Source organism: Plasmodium inui (assembly GCF_000524495.1).
Source record: "Plasmodium inui San Antonio 1 unplaced genomic scaffold supercont1.4, whole genome shotgun sequence".
In the NCBI taxonomy this organism is placed as follows: domain Eukaryota; phylum Apicomplexa; class Aconoidasida; order Haemosporida; family Plasmodiidae; genus Plasmodium; species Plasmodium inui.
The window spans coordinates 954,359-969,178 of NW_008481838.1; the positions used below are offsets into that span (position 1 = coordinate 954,359).

General features: G+C 38.6%; 3 protein-coding genes across 3 annotated transcripts; 1 reads left to right on the top strand and 2 right to left on the bottom strand.

Annotated features, from left to right (window-relative positions):
- Positions 1-250: 250 nt before the first annotated feature.
- On the bottom strand, positions 251-1,012 carry C922_01378 (hypothetical protein; the record flags this gene model as incomplete). Its single annotated transcript, XM_008816984.1, has 3 exons — positions 251-345; positions 517-591; positions 829-1,012. The coding sequence occupies 3 exons, from the start codon at positions 1,010-1,012 to the stop codon at positions 251-253; spliced, it is 354 nt and encodes a 117-aa protein (XP_008815206.1).
- Positions 1,013-2,223: 1,211 nt separating this feature from the next.
- On the top strand, positions 2,224-3,580 carry C922_01379 (hypothetical protein; the record flags this gene model as incomplete). The annotated part of the gene is made up of 5 exons (XM_008816985.1): positions 2,224-2,375; positions 2,606-2,734; positions 2,870-2,996; positions 3,156-3,194; positions 3,404-3,580. 5 exons carry the CDS (start codon positions 2,224-2,226, stop codon positions 3,578-3,580), a joined length of 624 nt encoding a protein of 207 aa, XP_008815207.1.
- Positions 3,581-6,945: 3,365 nt separating this feature from the next.
- On the bottom strand, positions 6,946-10,943 carry C922_01380 (hypothetical protein; the record flags this gene model as incomplete). Its single annotated transcript, XM_008816986.1, has 2 exons — positions 6,946-10,549; positions 10,738-10,943. The coding sequence occupies 2 exons, from the start codon at positions 10,941-10,943 to the stop codon at positions 6,946-6,948; spliced, it is 3,810 nt and encodes a 1,269-aa protein (XP_008815208.1).
- Positions 10,944-14,820: the final 3,877 nt, after the last annotated feature.

Consider the following 14,820-nt stretch of genomic DNA (forward strand, 5'->3'; position numbering starts at 1 on the left):
CCCGCCTGCTTTTTTTTTTTTTTTGTAGAATAAGAGTACTTTAAATTTACATACAATATATATGTGCCTAGGCCCACCTATATACACGAAAAAAAAAAAAAAATTATTTCCCTCGGGTATCCTACATTTCGCTGTTTTATCATGTTTCTGTTAAAAACAACTTCAGATGTTATAATATGTTTTATTCAAATTATTTTTTTCTTCTTTTTCTTTCACATTTTTTCTCTTTTGCCGAACCATCACAGGGCCCCTATTCCTCGTGTGCAATTTTTAAAACATAGACATTGACATAGCAGCGCATGTTGCTGTTCTTTTGGTCCTCTGGCCAGCATATCTGGAGGTGTTCTGAGAAGGTGAAAAAGGGAGAACAATTCTTTAACCTCACAGGGTTAATGAGGCCAAGCGGTTGAGCAGTTGAGCGGTCAACTTGTTTTGCCTTTAACACTCTTTTAACGCTACGCAGTTGCAAATGTGCGTGCATGCGCAAGTGGTTTTCTTTTTTTCTTTAAGTATAACTATCCCCCGTGTCCCAGTAGGTAGAAAATCGAAGAGCCGCTTCCGTGTTTGCGCTTTTTAAAATGTAGCAACTTACTGAAGGGGGAAGAAGAAAAAAGATACGGACAGGTGTGTACAATTGAAGAGTATCGCTAGTACCATTTCGACGAGTTATTATTACAACATTGGGCAATTCGCGAACAGGTACAGTGATGAGAACAAAAGGAACCATGTAAGGTGGGGGATGTGCTTTTTTTTCTTTTCTTTTTCCCACATTTGCATCGATTCGCATGAGAATTTTGTATCTACTAGCTTAAATGTATGCATGCATACTTATGTACTTCGCGGGTAACAATTTGGAGTACAGAAAATCCATGGACGTTTCGCAGATAACATTTGACCACTGGTTTATCTGAACGCACGAAAAGGGGTTGAAGGGAGAAGGGGGCAAAAAATTAAAATTTGCCAACAGGAAAGTAATCAAGAGTGTTATTCTCTGACTGGGGGAATCATGCATTGCGAGGGACGCCAGCTGGGCGGAAGTTTAAATTTGCGTCTGTTACAGCGTCAAGGTGGATATTATGTTGTCATTTTGCTACATCGCTACTTCTCTATTTTGGGTTTTTTTTTTTTTTACTTCACTGTTGGAGTAGGTTTTATTCCTCAAAACGTCTTACGTTTGGGAGGGCAATACAAGACGCATTCATTGTGAAGTGTATTTGTGAGTGCGCGGAAACATTTTGCGAATTTCGTTCATGTAACGCGCTCGCTGAACTGGTTGCCCAACTCATTCGAGCGGCTCGCCCCGAATTTCACGTGCGCACGTCGCGCCATTTTCCCCCTTCCAATTTGCCTTACCATCGACTATGGAATAGATTCGCTCGGCGCATTCCTTTTCCTTCCCAGGTAGCTGGAAAAGAAAAGAAAGACGAAAAAGTACAATTAAGAATTTTAAATTTTGACATTCAAAGGGGATGAAGCAAAATGGATGAAGAAAAAAAAAAAAAAAGTATAACATCGTTTTCCATTCTGGCAGTGATTATTTTGTAGGAAGTAAACGGAACAGCGAGGTATTTCGCTCATAACAGTTAATTCCACGTTGAATGTCTTAGAGGGATTCACTAAAAGGAATAACGTCTTATATAAAAAGGGACAAAGGGAAAATGGTGAAAAGGCGCAAAAAGGTGTGGAAAAGAATGGGGAAAATATTCGCCTCTTCCCTTTTTAGCGATATGGCTTCTTATGGGGAATCTTTACTTCAATATGGTAAGTAACATTTGAAGACGCTTTTGACACCTTACCGAGTGGGCACACTCGAGGCATTCTTTGATTAAATTAGATGGTTGAATGGAATTTATTTTATGTGTGGCAATTATAAATGCTATGGGCATTGCGTCCTTTCCCGGTTTTGCGCTTCGTCGTCCAAACTATGGTTCCCGTCGCTGAATTTTGCTTCGCCATTTTGATATTTTTTTTTTTTTTTTTTTTTCAGCGCAACATTGGTTAGCCATCTTTTCTCAACAAGAACTACTCCTTGATTGATTTCGCTAAATGAACTGTGGCGTTTATTTTAGTTCCATTCGAAGCTTCAGCTTTGCCCCTTAAAAAGGCGCAGTTTTAACGTACACAGGAAACGAAGGCGGAAAAATAGCCCAAACGGGCAAGATAGTCAAAGAGGAAAAATAGTCAAAGAGGCAAAATAGCCAAACAGTGCCAGTAGCCAAAAGGATGTCGATCAAATCGCCGTGCCTGGAAATCCTTCCCTTCATATTTAGGGAGGAACAAATAAGTAACAGAATTCAGACCTTCCCGACGGAGACCATGAAAAAAGCATACTTAGAATTGAAGGGATATTTTGAGCAATACAAAATTTACGCAGAGTAATATTTTAATGAAACTGCATCGTTACGATGCACTGTTACAGGAGAAGAATACTTTGTCTTCTCAGTGTAAATGATTCGTTGTGTGTAGGATTCCGTTTCGCATCTCGCTTTTCTTGGCACACGCATGTCAAAGGGATTCCTCTGTACCTTCCCTGCCACGTGTGTGCTGTGCGGCTCCAGTGTGTGTCTCCCGCTGCCACAAATTCGTTTCTTCTCCCCCCTTTAAGGAAATTAATTAACTTTAACGGGTCAATGAATGACGAAAATCAGAGAAAAGAAAAAATGACAATTAAGTTGAGATGCGAATATTACGCAGTCCTCTTCTCACAGGCGTCTAAGCTTTTAAACGAATACATGTTAACTTAAAAAATAAATGGAACGAAACGGGGTTGTGAACGAGCGAGAGGAAGGAGTATATCTCCAAAATGAATAAGCAATATACACTATAAAAATCCCGCCTTTCCCCCCCCCCCTTTGCATCCCCCATATAGAAACTTTAGAAACAGACTTATACTCGAATTGGCCATCAATGTGAACGGCTTGATGAACTCCATACACCCCAACATAATACAAAGACTTAATGAGGACGAGAAAAGGGAATTGCAAAGATGTTGCGAAGTACGCAAGCGGAAAACTCGCACCGTTTACACCCTTTTAGTGATATAAAAATGGTGTAGATGGAGGGTTCCCCACACAGGTTGTCACTACAGAATTTTAATCGTCATTGCATTTGTTGCTTTATTTGCTACTTTACCTTGTCTTATTTTTTCTTTGCAGAATATCCGTAGCGAAAGGATCAAGTCGAAGCTAGAAAATGTAAGAGGGTTCCCTTCCCGAACAGTTACCTTTAAGCCAAATACACGCTATGCACATTTTGAAAAGTGCTCCTCGTTGCAGCATTCTTAAATAGAATGTGTATTAAGAGAAACGTCGTCGATTTATGCAAGTGACATTCCACGCATGATAAAGGAGCGATTAAATATGACACACTTTTTTTTTCTTTCTTTTTTTCCCTCCCTCTATAGAAATTTACCGTATGTTTCTTGAACGACTTAATTATAGAAGACTTAAATTACGAAGGAAATGAAAACGAAAGCGCAGCTCGAAATGTTTTCTACGCAGCGGGACTGAAAGTTAGCGTTTTTGAGGATAAGGCTCTGGATTTACAAAAATGCGAATGGGCAAGAATCTTAAGGGACTAAATATAGGAAGAAAAAATAGATGGCATCATAGCAGGGACTCTGCACAAAATGATGCTCACGTGTGATCAAATTACGCAAAGCTGCAGATACCTTTCCTTTTTGTTTTTTCCTATTTTTTTCTCCTTTTGCGCTTTTTTAGTTTGACCTTTTTAACAATTTTTTTTATGCATGCCAGTAAGTGCATCGCGCAGTAGTGCAAATATACACGCGCGTGATACTTCACCACAAAATTATTCCAGTTTAAGGACAGCAAAATGAACAATTTGCCATTTTTAATTCATTCGCTCGGAAAACAGTTTTAGAACAAAATATGGGCAAATCGGTGAAAAGGGCTGTGTGTTCAAAGAAAACAGCATAACATTTTAAAGGGCCCATAAAAAGAGAAAGGTTGCCAATTCGCCTCTTCCTTCTCATTCTTTTTACTATGGGGAAAATATGTGTACCCCTTTAATTAGTGGCTACGGTTTAGTGCAATTTGTTGGGAATGTGAAAGGTGGGGCTAACTCCTTTTACGCGTTAACCGTTGTAAACCCTAATCGGTAGGAAGCTCTAAAATACGCGAAAAGGGAGACATAGAAAAATGATTAACGCGAGGGTACAATTTGACTTTGATTACTACATATGGCGAAATAAACAAGATAGAACAATATGAAAAAAGAATTTGTACTTATAAACTGACATCAGTGCGAGTGCGGCTTGCACAACATAGTGGGTAGACATTTTCGAAAAAAAAGCAAACTAAAAAATTAAACAAAGAAATGTCTCAATAGGCGGGTAAAAGAAAAGAAAAAAGCTGGCAGCAACTGTGGTTATAGACAGATTATTACACGAAGTAGGGGATAAGCGGATAAAAAATGGCCATACAGAAGACACCTATATCACTACGTCTAGCAACTCACAGCTGTTCGTTCCCTCCTTACTGTTGATAACTTCGTCCGTATCCTTACCCCACACTGATAGGACATGAAGCCCAAAAAATTCATGCCTCCAGTAGTCAGCACCGGGACCCGTATGCGGCCATGGACCCACCTTCTAGGGTGAGTAAGGCATCAACCCCCCTAGCACACTGCCCTACAATTCCGTCTGATCGCACGGTAACTTTTGTTGATGCAGACACCCGAAATAATATCACTCTATAATGTGCAATACCACGGGGTCTACATCGTTACGTGCGATGAAATCAGCACTATCTTCAAAACTATGCAGAGTCTGCAATCCTTGCGTATTTTTCCAATTGCTTCTTCACCGGAACACACAATACTAGCTATGGCAGAAATGCGCAAGCATGAACTATTCCTATGAGCCGCCTCAGTTCATGTGGCCGCCATTGAACTCATTGTTTTATATTACGTGATGCAACTTGGTCAATTTCGCCAATATATGTTGTTATAGTCATGGAGAGATCCTAACCTCTATTAGAATCACCGCTATCGCGCGCATCCTCTGTTGATGTCGCCACTACTGCTTGTATAGCGTTTGGCTACCCTTAGGTATCACCTGCTGCATCTTTCCCCCCAGTTACTGAATGGTGTTGTCTCCTTAATTGATGTGTCACGTATTATGTTAATAGTTAGTGCCCTCCCTACAGCGTTATACTTTCTTCTTCAGTAATAATTATATATATATGCGTCCTAACAGGATGAATAACATATTGTGCACCATTCTGAGGTTCTAAAAAATGGTCTAACTTGAGAAATACTCATCCCTTTCCAACTTTCCCAACGAGACGGGCAACAGTTCGTAGATCGATTCCTTGGCCTTAAGATACGCAAGCGATGCTCGATAAAAATACCCACGACAGTGCTGGTGTTTACCTATTACCAACGAAACAGAGAAGGATTTGTTATACTACACTTTGGAACCACTTTTGTTGGCGCTAGAATACGAGTAACTCACATATAATCATGATCACATACAGATTTTGGAGATCTCAAAGAATAAGGAATTTCCGCCCCGAAAGGATTATAAATATATAATCTCCTGAGGATCTTCAAATGGAAAATCCGGAACTGAACACCGAAGATTTTCTTGAAGCACTGTTGCACGCAACTATGACATATCATAGTGACACGTCTGATATTAGCTTAGGTAATGATTTTATCGGTGCAGACAACCGCACCTGTTATAAATGCATATACATCATCATCAGGGGGAGAGCCTCGAATGTAAAAACACAAATACTTCTTCCATAACTCCCAAGAGAAGAATTGCTGTTTCCGTTTCCATAAGGAATCGAAAGATTGAAACAGATGCTCTCAATAAAATAAGCAGTTGCAATTCCAATCATCCATAGGGGCGCCATGTGATTCCCTCTGAGATGTGTAAGAAAGTATATGCGAAAAGCGTTTTACAAAAGAATGCACACATATGCAATGATACGTACAGGGGACCCTGTTTCATAAGCTGAAAGAGCAGTTTCCTAAGGAAACAATACAATACGCAATAGAGGACACAACGAACAACACACCTGAATCAAGGGCGTACAAAAGGAAACATCAGGTTCACAATGGGGAATCATGTATCCTTACAAAAGAGGGACTCATAGCAAGGATGTGTATGCTAATGCTCATGATGATTCTTCATCAAGAGGGGAAGTATGGAGATTTATAACACATAGAGATGCACCTGTATCACTATATGGCACATTACAGAGACACAACACACATACAGGGGTCCCAGAACATATGACATATGAATAGAATTCTTTTGGCACATCCAAAAGAAGGAGGAGGATGTTGAGTATGAATCTTAAAGGCCTAACTATGTTATACACGAAAGCCACAGAAGATTAATAGAACAGGAGACACAAACACCATGATAGAAACGTAATTCAAGAATACACTATGCATAGGAATAATATGGATACATATACATTTCGATCGAATCCTGTTAATAACAATTCGCTAGAGGATGACGATGAGACAAGATCTAAAAATTACGAATAGATAAAACTCGCTAGGGGGTACCATAATGGATCTAAGGAGGACAAATATTTGCTGAGGGAACAGAACCATTGAAGTCAGCTCCTTAACGACGTAAGGAGACAACCAAACTGACATCGGAGGAATAATCGAATGAGAGTACCACATCAAATGGAACTCATATATTTCGGCAGATCATCCGATTAAGGTATATGAGGCGAAACAAATTTTATCAAAATGTTTGAAGAAAACATTCGCGTGCAGTTGTCATATGCAGTAGTTCTACCTTCGTTGGTGTATCCACCGCACGCTTGCACACATAAAAATATATTGAGCGGATCAAAAAAAAAAAAAAAAAATAGAACTCACAGCTGCTTATCTAGCTAAAAGGAAAATTCCGTTAATTTTCGCTTTCCATGTTCATATTTTTTTTTTTTTATTTTGTTAGCCATTTTCGCTTGTCGCCTTATAATAGGCGCAAATTATTCTCCGGCACAACTTGCTGTCATACAGAGGCAGATGTACAATGTTATAATGTTCCCTTAAAATTAAGTGCTTAAAAATATAATACGATTTGTAATTGTAAAAAAAGCTAAAAGAGTCCAGAGATTCGTTTGGTATGTACTGTTTTGTGTAGTGACTAATTCCGTCGATTTCAAATATCGTGTTTGTATTTTTATCATAAATGTCTACCACAAAAAGAGCGTTGTTCTTATTTACTACATATTCGTTTTGTATAGGGAAGTTTTCCTGTTTGCCGTTTTTTTTCTTTTCGTAAATATGTTCTATAAAGTTATACATATTTAAGTGCGATTTGGAGCTTCCTATTTGTTTAAACGTTAAGAGGACTCTCTCCTGAACTTTTCTCAACTCGTTATCAACGTGTGGATTAAATAAAATTTGCGATAAATCCGGCTGTTTTAAAAACAGGAGGTTTCTTTTATTCATTTTTATTTCCTTCGGGTGAATTCTTTTCTGTATTAAATAAAGAATGCCAAAATTTTCCCTTGGGGAGTAATTTCTGTTGTCAATATGGTTTACGTACAGTGGAAGTACATCCCTGTTGCCATGTCCTTCCATTTGAGCGTGGTTGCGTTCATAGGGATAATTGCCAAGTGTGTGGGTCTCTTCATTCAGCTCTTCGTTCATGGCTTCCTTCGCCGAGCTGTTCCTCATTTGTGTCCCTTGGCTCATCTCCAAATCGGTGTGTGCAAATGACTCCCCATACCGACCTTCTCTGTGCTTCAAACTTCCACTGTTCTGCTCTGAAAAGGACGGAAGTAACTTTTCCAAAAAGTAAAACCCCTTTTTGGGTATCACACTGGAGCTTATAAATTTCTTCACAACATTCCTATCATAGTGCACATGTTTATTCATATTAATTTTTACAAATAAATAGAAGGTGTAAAATTTCATAAGGGTGTCTTCATTTTGGGAGGGGCACAAAATGTGCTTTTTTATATTTCCTGCGTTTAAAATGTACAAGTGATAGAAGTAACTTCTTAACAGGCTGTGGGCCAGGTTTACGTAAAAATTGACATACTCACCTTTGTCACTGTTCGGTTTGGTGTTCCCTTGCATGGCAAGTTTCTCACTCCGTATGTTATGCGAAATATTTGTTATTATTAATGATAAGCTGTACATACAAGTTAGCACATCATCGTGGGTACGATCCAGGTCGTCCAAGTAATTAGTAGCACCTTCCCTTTTACTGACCACATCAGACATGTAGTAATTTGTTAGAAGCTTCAAAATGAGGCGCAGCTGGTAGAGGGTGACATTATTGTATATAGTCATTGGTAGTAAGATTTTCTTTAAAAGGACAAACAGATTTGGGGCGTCCTTCACATATAAAAGGTACAAATAATGGTAATTAATTAAAGTCAATAATGGCATGAGGGCCACCCCTGTGTGTGAAAATGTCCAATTAAAAATGGATAATACTCTTTCATTTATTTTGTCAAGAAATTTAAAAAAAGCTGCAGTGCTTTCGGCATTTCTGTACGCCTTGTAAAACACGTGATACATTTTGAAAAAATGTACTGCTGAGTGTAGGACTAAAGATTCGTTGGTAATGTTATTTTTATTTAACGCGTAGTTGATATTGCTAAGACAGACCAAGTTGTCATAACTCTGTTCCAAAAAATTGTCCTCCAATTTTACATTTGCGCTCTTGCTGTCAAAGGAATGCACACGTTTTATTCCTTTCTCCAAAATGGAAATTAACAGTTGGGTCAGTTCCTTTCTTGCCTTATCTTCCACGTAAAATTCCTTCATGAGGGATAAATTGTAAAGGTATACAGACAAGTGTTGTAAGTTTAGGGCCGAGCTTCGCTTGTAATAGTTCACATGGTAAAGAATGCCATCATTTCCGCTCCTAAGTTTTGTAAGTAAATTTTTTAGAACAGCATTTGCTAACTTTTTTAAAATGTTTTGTATAGAGTTCGTTTTGGGAAAATATAACGGGCGTGTTTCTCCCCCGTTTTTATGTGCTGAATAATTTTTTGAAAAAAAATCGGGTTGATTATCCGGCTCCGAGGAGTGATCGTCACTTTTGCTTCTACATGGTAGCGAACAAGACATGGGATCCTCCCAAATTGTTACCCCCTCCCAGTTATGGGTATCACTTATATTTTGCAAATTCCGAAGGCACTTTAAAATAATGGCGTAGTGCTGATAACTGCATTTTTTCAAATGGAAGAGGGTACACAGGAGGGCACTCCTCAAAAAGGCGTCATAGTCAAAAGGGATAAACGAGTCTGAATTGGCAAGAAGACCCATGTAAGAAGCATTCCCACTCGACTTGCACGCTTGACTTAATTTTTTCATCGGATAGTAAGTGTAGACGAACTGAATAAAATTACATATATCCTTTTCGTTAAACTTTTGGAAAACATACTTCCTATTTTGGTGAATCGTACTGAGCATCAAATCGATGTAAATGTTGTTAATTTTCAATTTGGACATACTCCATAGGAAGATAAAAAATTCTTGAAAAATTTTTTTCTCTTCATGTTTAGCATTTTCCGAGTTAAATTGTAAGTGATATTTTTTTTCCTTTTCATTGAGCTCTTCCGTGTTTGATAAGACGCCTTTGTAAAAACTGTCCACGTCGTACTTCCCCTTACAATTTCCCCTAACATGCGTGATAGCCTTCATGCACATCCACCGACTGAGCAGCAAAAACATCAAGTTTATGCGGTCATGGTGTAGTGCCCCTGACGTGCCTTCCCCCGTAGCTATGTAATATTTGTACACATAATTTTCATAACACATTGTAAAATCGATTGAGTAGAAACTGAAAAGTAAAGCGTACGAGTAGGTAACATTTGCGATGGCCTGAGATGACAGATGGACATATATGCTGATTATATGCTTGGCATAAAGCAGGTAAGTTGCTATGTCGTAATATTTCAAGTTTATCAATGCAAACAACAGGTTTGATAAATGTCGATAGGTTAACTTTTTCATGAAATAGTTTTTGTTTATTTGGTCCACTACGTGTTGTAGTATGTCGTTTTTGTAGTCGAGGCAGAGATAGCTTGATTGTTCCTGTGGGTCCATTATATACGGGATTGTCTGCCTTTTGGGGAAATCACGCCCTTCTCCGCTTCCATAGCTGCTTCTGATTGAGGTGCTTTCCCCCCCTTGCATTGCCACCCTCTGACTTAACTCCCCGTAGTCGTTCACTTCGTCCAGGGCGGTCATCCGACATAGCTCATCTATGCTTACACCCACGACACGGCTATTTACGTGCATCTCGTAGTTCAATATCCTGCACTCTTTCTGTTTCGCCAGTTTGTACATTCTATAAACACATACAACATAATTTAGGGGGACTAAAATGTCTTTGTTGTAATAAATGAACTTATATACTTCATTAAAGTTGTGCATTTCCCCTATCTTTTTTGTTAGCGCAATATTTAGCTCGTGAAAATCTACCTTTTTGTTTCCTGTCTTTTTTACGAAAATGTACAGTTCGTTTTTCTTTTTTGATATCTTTTTCTTCGGCCAATTTTTTGTCTTCATTATTCCGTTCGCCTGGTACCTACGGGGGTGAAGAATTCGAATTGTTGTGTTCCTGTGCTGCCACGTGGTGAAAAGTATGCATGCATGCAGGTGTGTTTCGGTGAGCGAATATGTTCCCCAACTCGCATCATGACATCCTCCCACATGGGTATTAGAACATGACTAGGTGTATCCACCCCTGTGGTTTTTTTTTTTTTTTTTTCTAACCTGGTAGCGCTGTCCGAATGCCGCAGCTGGATGAACTTCTCCTTGGCGTTGACACATTCCGAGACCCCTTTTGAGGTGTGGCCACTTGAGCAGGTGAAAGCTTTCCAAACGTTTTTACCAATCTTAAAAATGGCCATCAGGAACGGCTTCTCATTTCTTCTTCCGCATATTATTTTCGTTCCATTTAAAAATGACATCAAAACCATTTTCGCGTTAAGGTGCGTGCACAAGAAGGATGTTTCCCCATTTGCACTGAGGGGTCTAACTATATAGGCATAATCGTACCATATGTTCCAGTGGCTGTGAACAATAATGGAGAAAAATGTAGGCCCCTAAATGGGGGGTAATTCATCGGAGGGTGAATGCGTAGTTGAAAGCTTTTACATTTTTTTTTTTTCTTTTTAGCGCAGAATATTTTTTCCAAGTGGGATTTTCTCAAACGTGATTAATTGGGGGAGTAGATACGAACGGTACTCACTATGCCCCTACGCATATAGATGTAGATCTAAAAAGCGACAACCCGTGATATGGTCCTTGAGCCCAGCGAGTTCGAGAAACGGGAAAGGTAGACCAAAACGGATTAATCATATTTTTTGCCGGCGTTGCCTTCACCAGGGGGAGCCCAACCGCGGTGAGGAATTTCCCTTGTGTGGAATCCATGTGAAGGGAGTTTACCATCCCTGGAATGTTCCACTTTATCAGCGTCATTTTTCTTAAATGAAGTCATTCCCACCATCGCATCGTTTGTGCGACATTTGTACGATGCGTCATTCGTTTCATATACGTCGCTACAACATTTTGTGCTAGCCATCGTGCGTTTCTTTTTTTTTTCCTCAGCGGCGCTTTTTAAGCAATTAATTTTGTCATTTGAAGGGGTTCCCTTCGAGTTTACTCACCCATCCTATTTTAGAAACATCCATTTCTTTCATGTTTAACTTTTCCATTGGTCAAAACGATCAGGGCAGAAATAAAAAAAAGGAAAATTTTCACATGGACGTAAGGGCGAAATCTATTTGATAGGTGTAACTACTTGCACATTTATTTTTTATTTATTTTTTTTTTATCATGTTACCTTTTTTTGAGGTATTTAAAAAGAAATGAGCGATATTTTGTGCCAAAAGGGAAAAAAAAAAATACTTATGCCTATTTGTTTTCTTCGTTTTTTTTATAAAGCTATCATGCGCACACAGTCATTCATTTTTGTCAAAAATAGGTAGAGGTACATAGAAGTGAAGAACGTATTTAAATGTTACATATATTTTTTAAGGCGTGCTAGTAACACAGGTGTAAAGCTCAGCAAGGCCAAACGAGCAAACTACAGAATTACGAAGGCAGCATCACTATTACACTTTTTTTTCTTTTTCTATTTGACCTTGTAATGTGTCCAGGGACAAATTTGCAGTTCTACAGAAAGAACGACATCTTCGCGTTTTTAACCTTTTCCCGTTTCAAAGGTGTTCGATTTTAGTTTTTTTCCACTTTAGTTTTTTTCCACTTTAGTTTTTTTTCCTTTTTAGTCTTTTGACATTTTAGTTTTCTCCTTTTTTAGTCTTCTCCTTTTTTAGTCTTCTCCTTTTTTAGTTTTCTCCCTTTTTAGTTTTCTCCCTTTTTAGTTTTCTCCCTTTTTACTGTTTTTGCTTTTCAACTTCTGGCACTCAGATTTTTTCTTACCAAGTTTTCGCCAATGAGTTTTTTCCTGATGAACCTACTCTTTAACAACTTTTTCCCCTTTCGCCTGTTAACCCTTCCAACCTGTTAACTTCCTCACCATACACCATCATCTTTAAGCTTCACCTTTCCACGTCGCAGCTCTGCTACCCCTACTTTTAATCGAAGCAGCAAACATTTCACCCCCACCGTTAAGTGAATGCTCCAGATCTTTTCGCCACATAATCATTGCTACGATTGCGTATTGCAGTGGGTCGCAAGAGTGCACCTTTTCGTGAGTCTACCCACGTATCATATGCATGCTCGCATCTTTTATGCGTTGGTGAAGGGATCAGCAAGAATAAAATTGATCTCCCTTTCCTTTTGTAGACATATGTATGTACTTACATACGTAGAGGTGCACCTGCATAGGTCTACACATTTGCATATGCGTGATGGGCGGATTTCCTATGCCTGCGTATATACTACCAGCGTATGTTTGGGCGTGAAGAGCGAGTTTGGTTCGTAATTGCCCTCTTTGCAAAATTGCCATTCTGCTATATGCGTTTTAGCCTCCTCTCCACGTGACCATTGCCAGCTTTGCCACATTCGTTTTGGCCCAATTCTGAGTGGGGTGAATTTTACCTCTCCCATCTGTTTCGTCTGTTTCGCCTTTTTCGCCCTTATCGTTTATTTCACCTTCTTCGGCTTTTCGCCTGTTTTAGAATTTTTAGAATTTCACATAGTCAGAATTTACGCAATTAATAAACAATCCCATCGTTATTTTATTTTATTTTTTTTGTCAATTATTGATAAAATTTAATTAGCACAAATTGAAAGGACAAAGAATAGGCATAGAATTATTAATGTTTATTTATGTACGCATAATCATCCACATGTAACGGTAATTATACGTTTAGGAACACCAAAGAAGTATTTTTTTTTTCTAAAGTAGAATCCATGGCGGTTATATGATGTATACTTTGCATTGTATATATTTAATACATGCATTGTGCGAAAATTGATTGGAAGTATTTTGAATATATATATTTTTTTCCCCACTTTTGGAGTTTAAAATAATGATAATAAAAAGTGAGAAATGGATAATGAAGTGGTATTTCATTTTTTTTTCTTTTTCACCTTTTGGAGTTTAAAGTAATTAATGATAAAACGTGAAAAATGAATAATGAGTAGTATCGCATTTTTTTTTTTTCACCTTTTGGAGTTGAAAGTTAAGCACAAGAAATTTCTTCGTTTTTGTTTCTGGGAAGGCTCTCTCATCTCAATGCGAAGCTAAGCTTTTCATTTCATAATATCAAATCAGCTTACGCATTAATTATTGCATTCAAGTTTTTTCTTTTTTTTCTTGCTCTATTAAATGTATATAAACCCATTAACTACTCCTTTATATATATGTATTTGCCTTACGTACATATATCTGCATGTTTATTTTATGAAATGTATATTGCTCGCCCTTGGTCGATCACATTAGTCGATATATGCCAATATAGCTGCGTATTTTTATCTTCTTAATTTCTTCTATCGATTCTTTTTTTATTTTTTTTTTGGTTCCTCGAATGGAACGGTAGGTTTTTGTATGCCTCTCTCTTCGTTTAATGCTTTTTTCGAATAACTACTTTATTTTTAATTAATTTGCAACAGCATGTTATATATGTGAGCGTATGTTCATGGTTATATGTGTATATGTATGTACGTATTGTGCATGCATGCGTGGCAGAAGTAGATGCCCTTCTCCATCAGTCCGTGGGAAACGTCACGGCTGCATATGTATGGTATATGCATAAGTGCCAGCCGAGATGCATGGCCGTACTTTTTCGAGAGGATTAGCCGGTTAGCTGTTCTGCATATCGGCAGATCGAGAAGTGGCCAGACAGGCACAACTGGTCAGGTAGGAAGTTGGCCAAATTTCGAGTGACCGTTTGTTCGACCCCCATTTGATTCTGCTACCATCGCATCTTTAACGCGAAGCAGCGCTCATAGCCACGTTGCACAGCCAGCACATATCCTACAGACAATCCGCAGACGACCCACAGACAATCAACAAAGTGTCTGCTAAATATCCACCTCGTCTGCACCCCAAGCATATTGCTGTTCCACTTTGGCTTTCTTTTCTATGCATTTCTCCACATCAATGGATAACCATTTGGGCAGATTATCCTAATGGGTCTTTTTGACTTCTGATTTAAGACGAGAACGCTACGAAGTTGTTGATTACTTCCACCACGTTTAGTGTTAACGGTGTATAGCTCGCCTGTATCTTCCATTATATGAATAAATTAGTGTAACCTCCACTGTATAGCGACACTGTTAGAGTTTTTTTATTTTTTTTCTTCACGCCCCCTTTTTTCATGCAACACTGTTGCGGTGCAGATTGTACAGCAGCACTGGATGCTTTTTTTAAAGTTCGAACGGGTG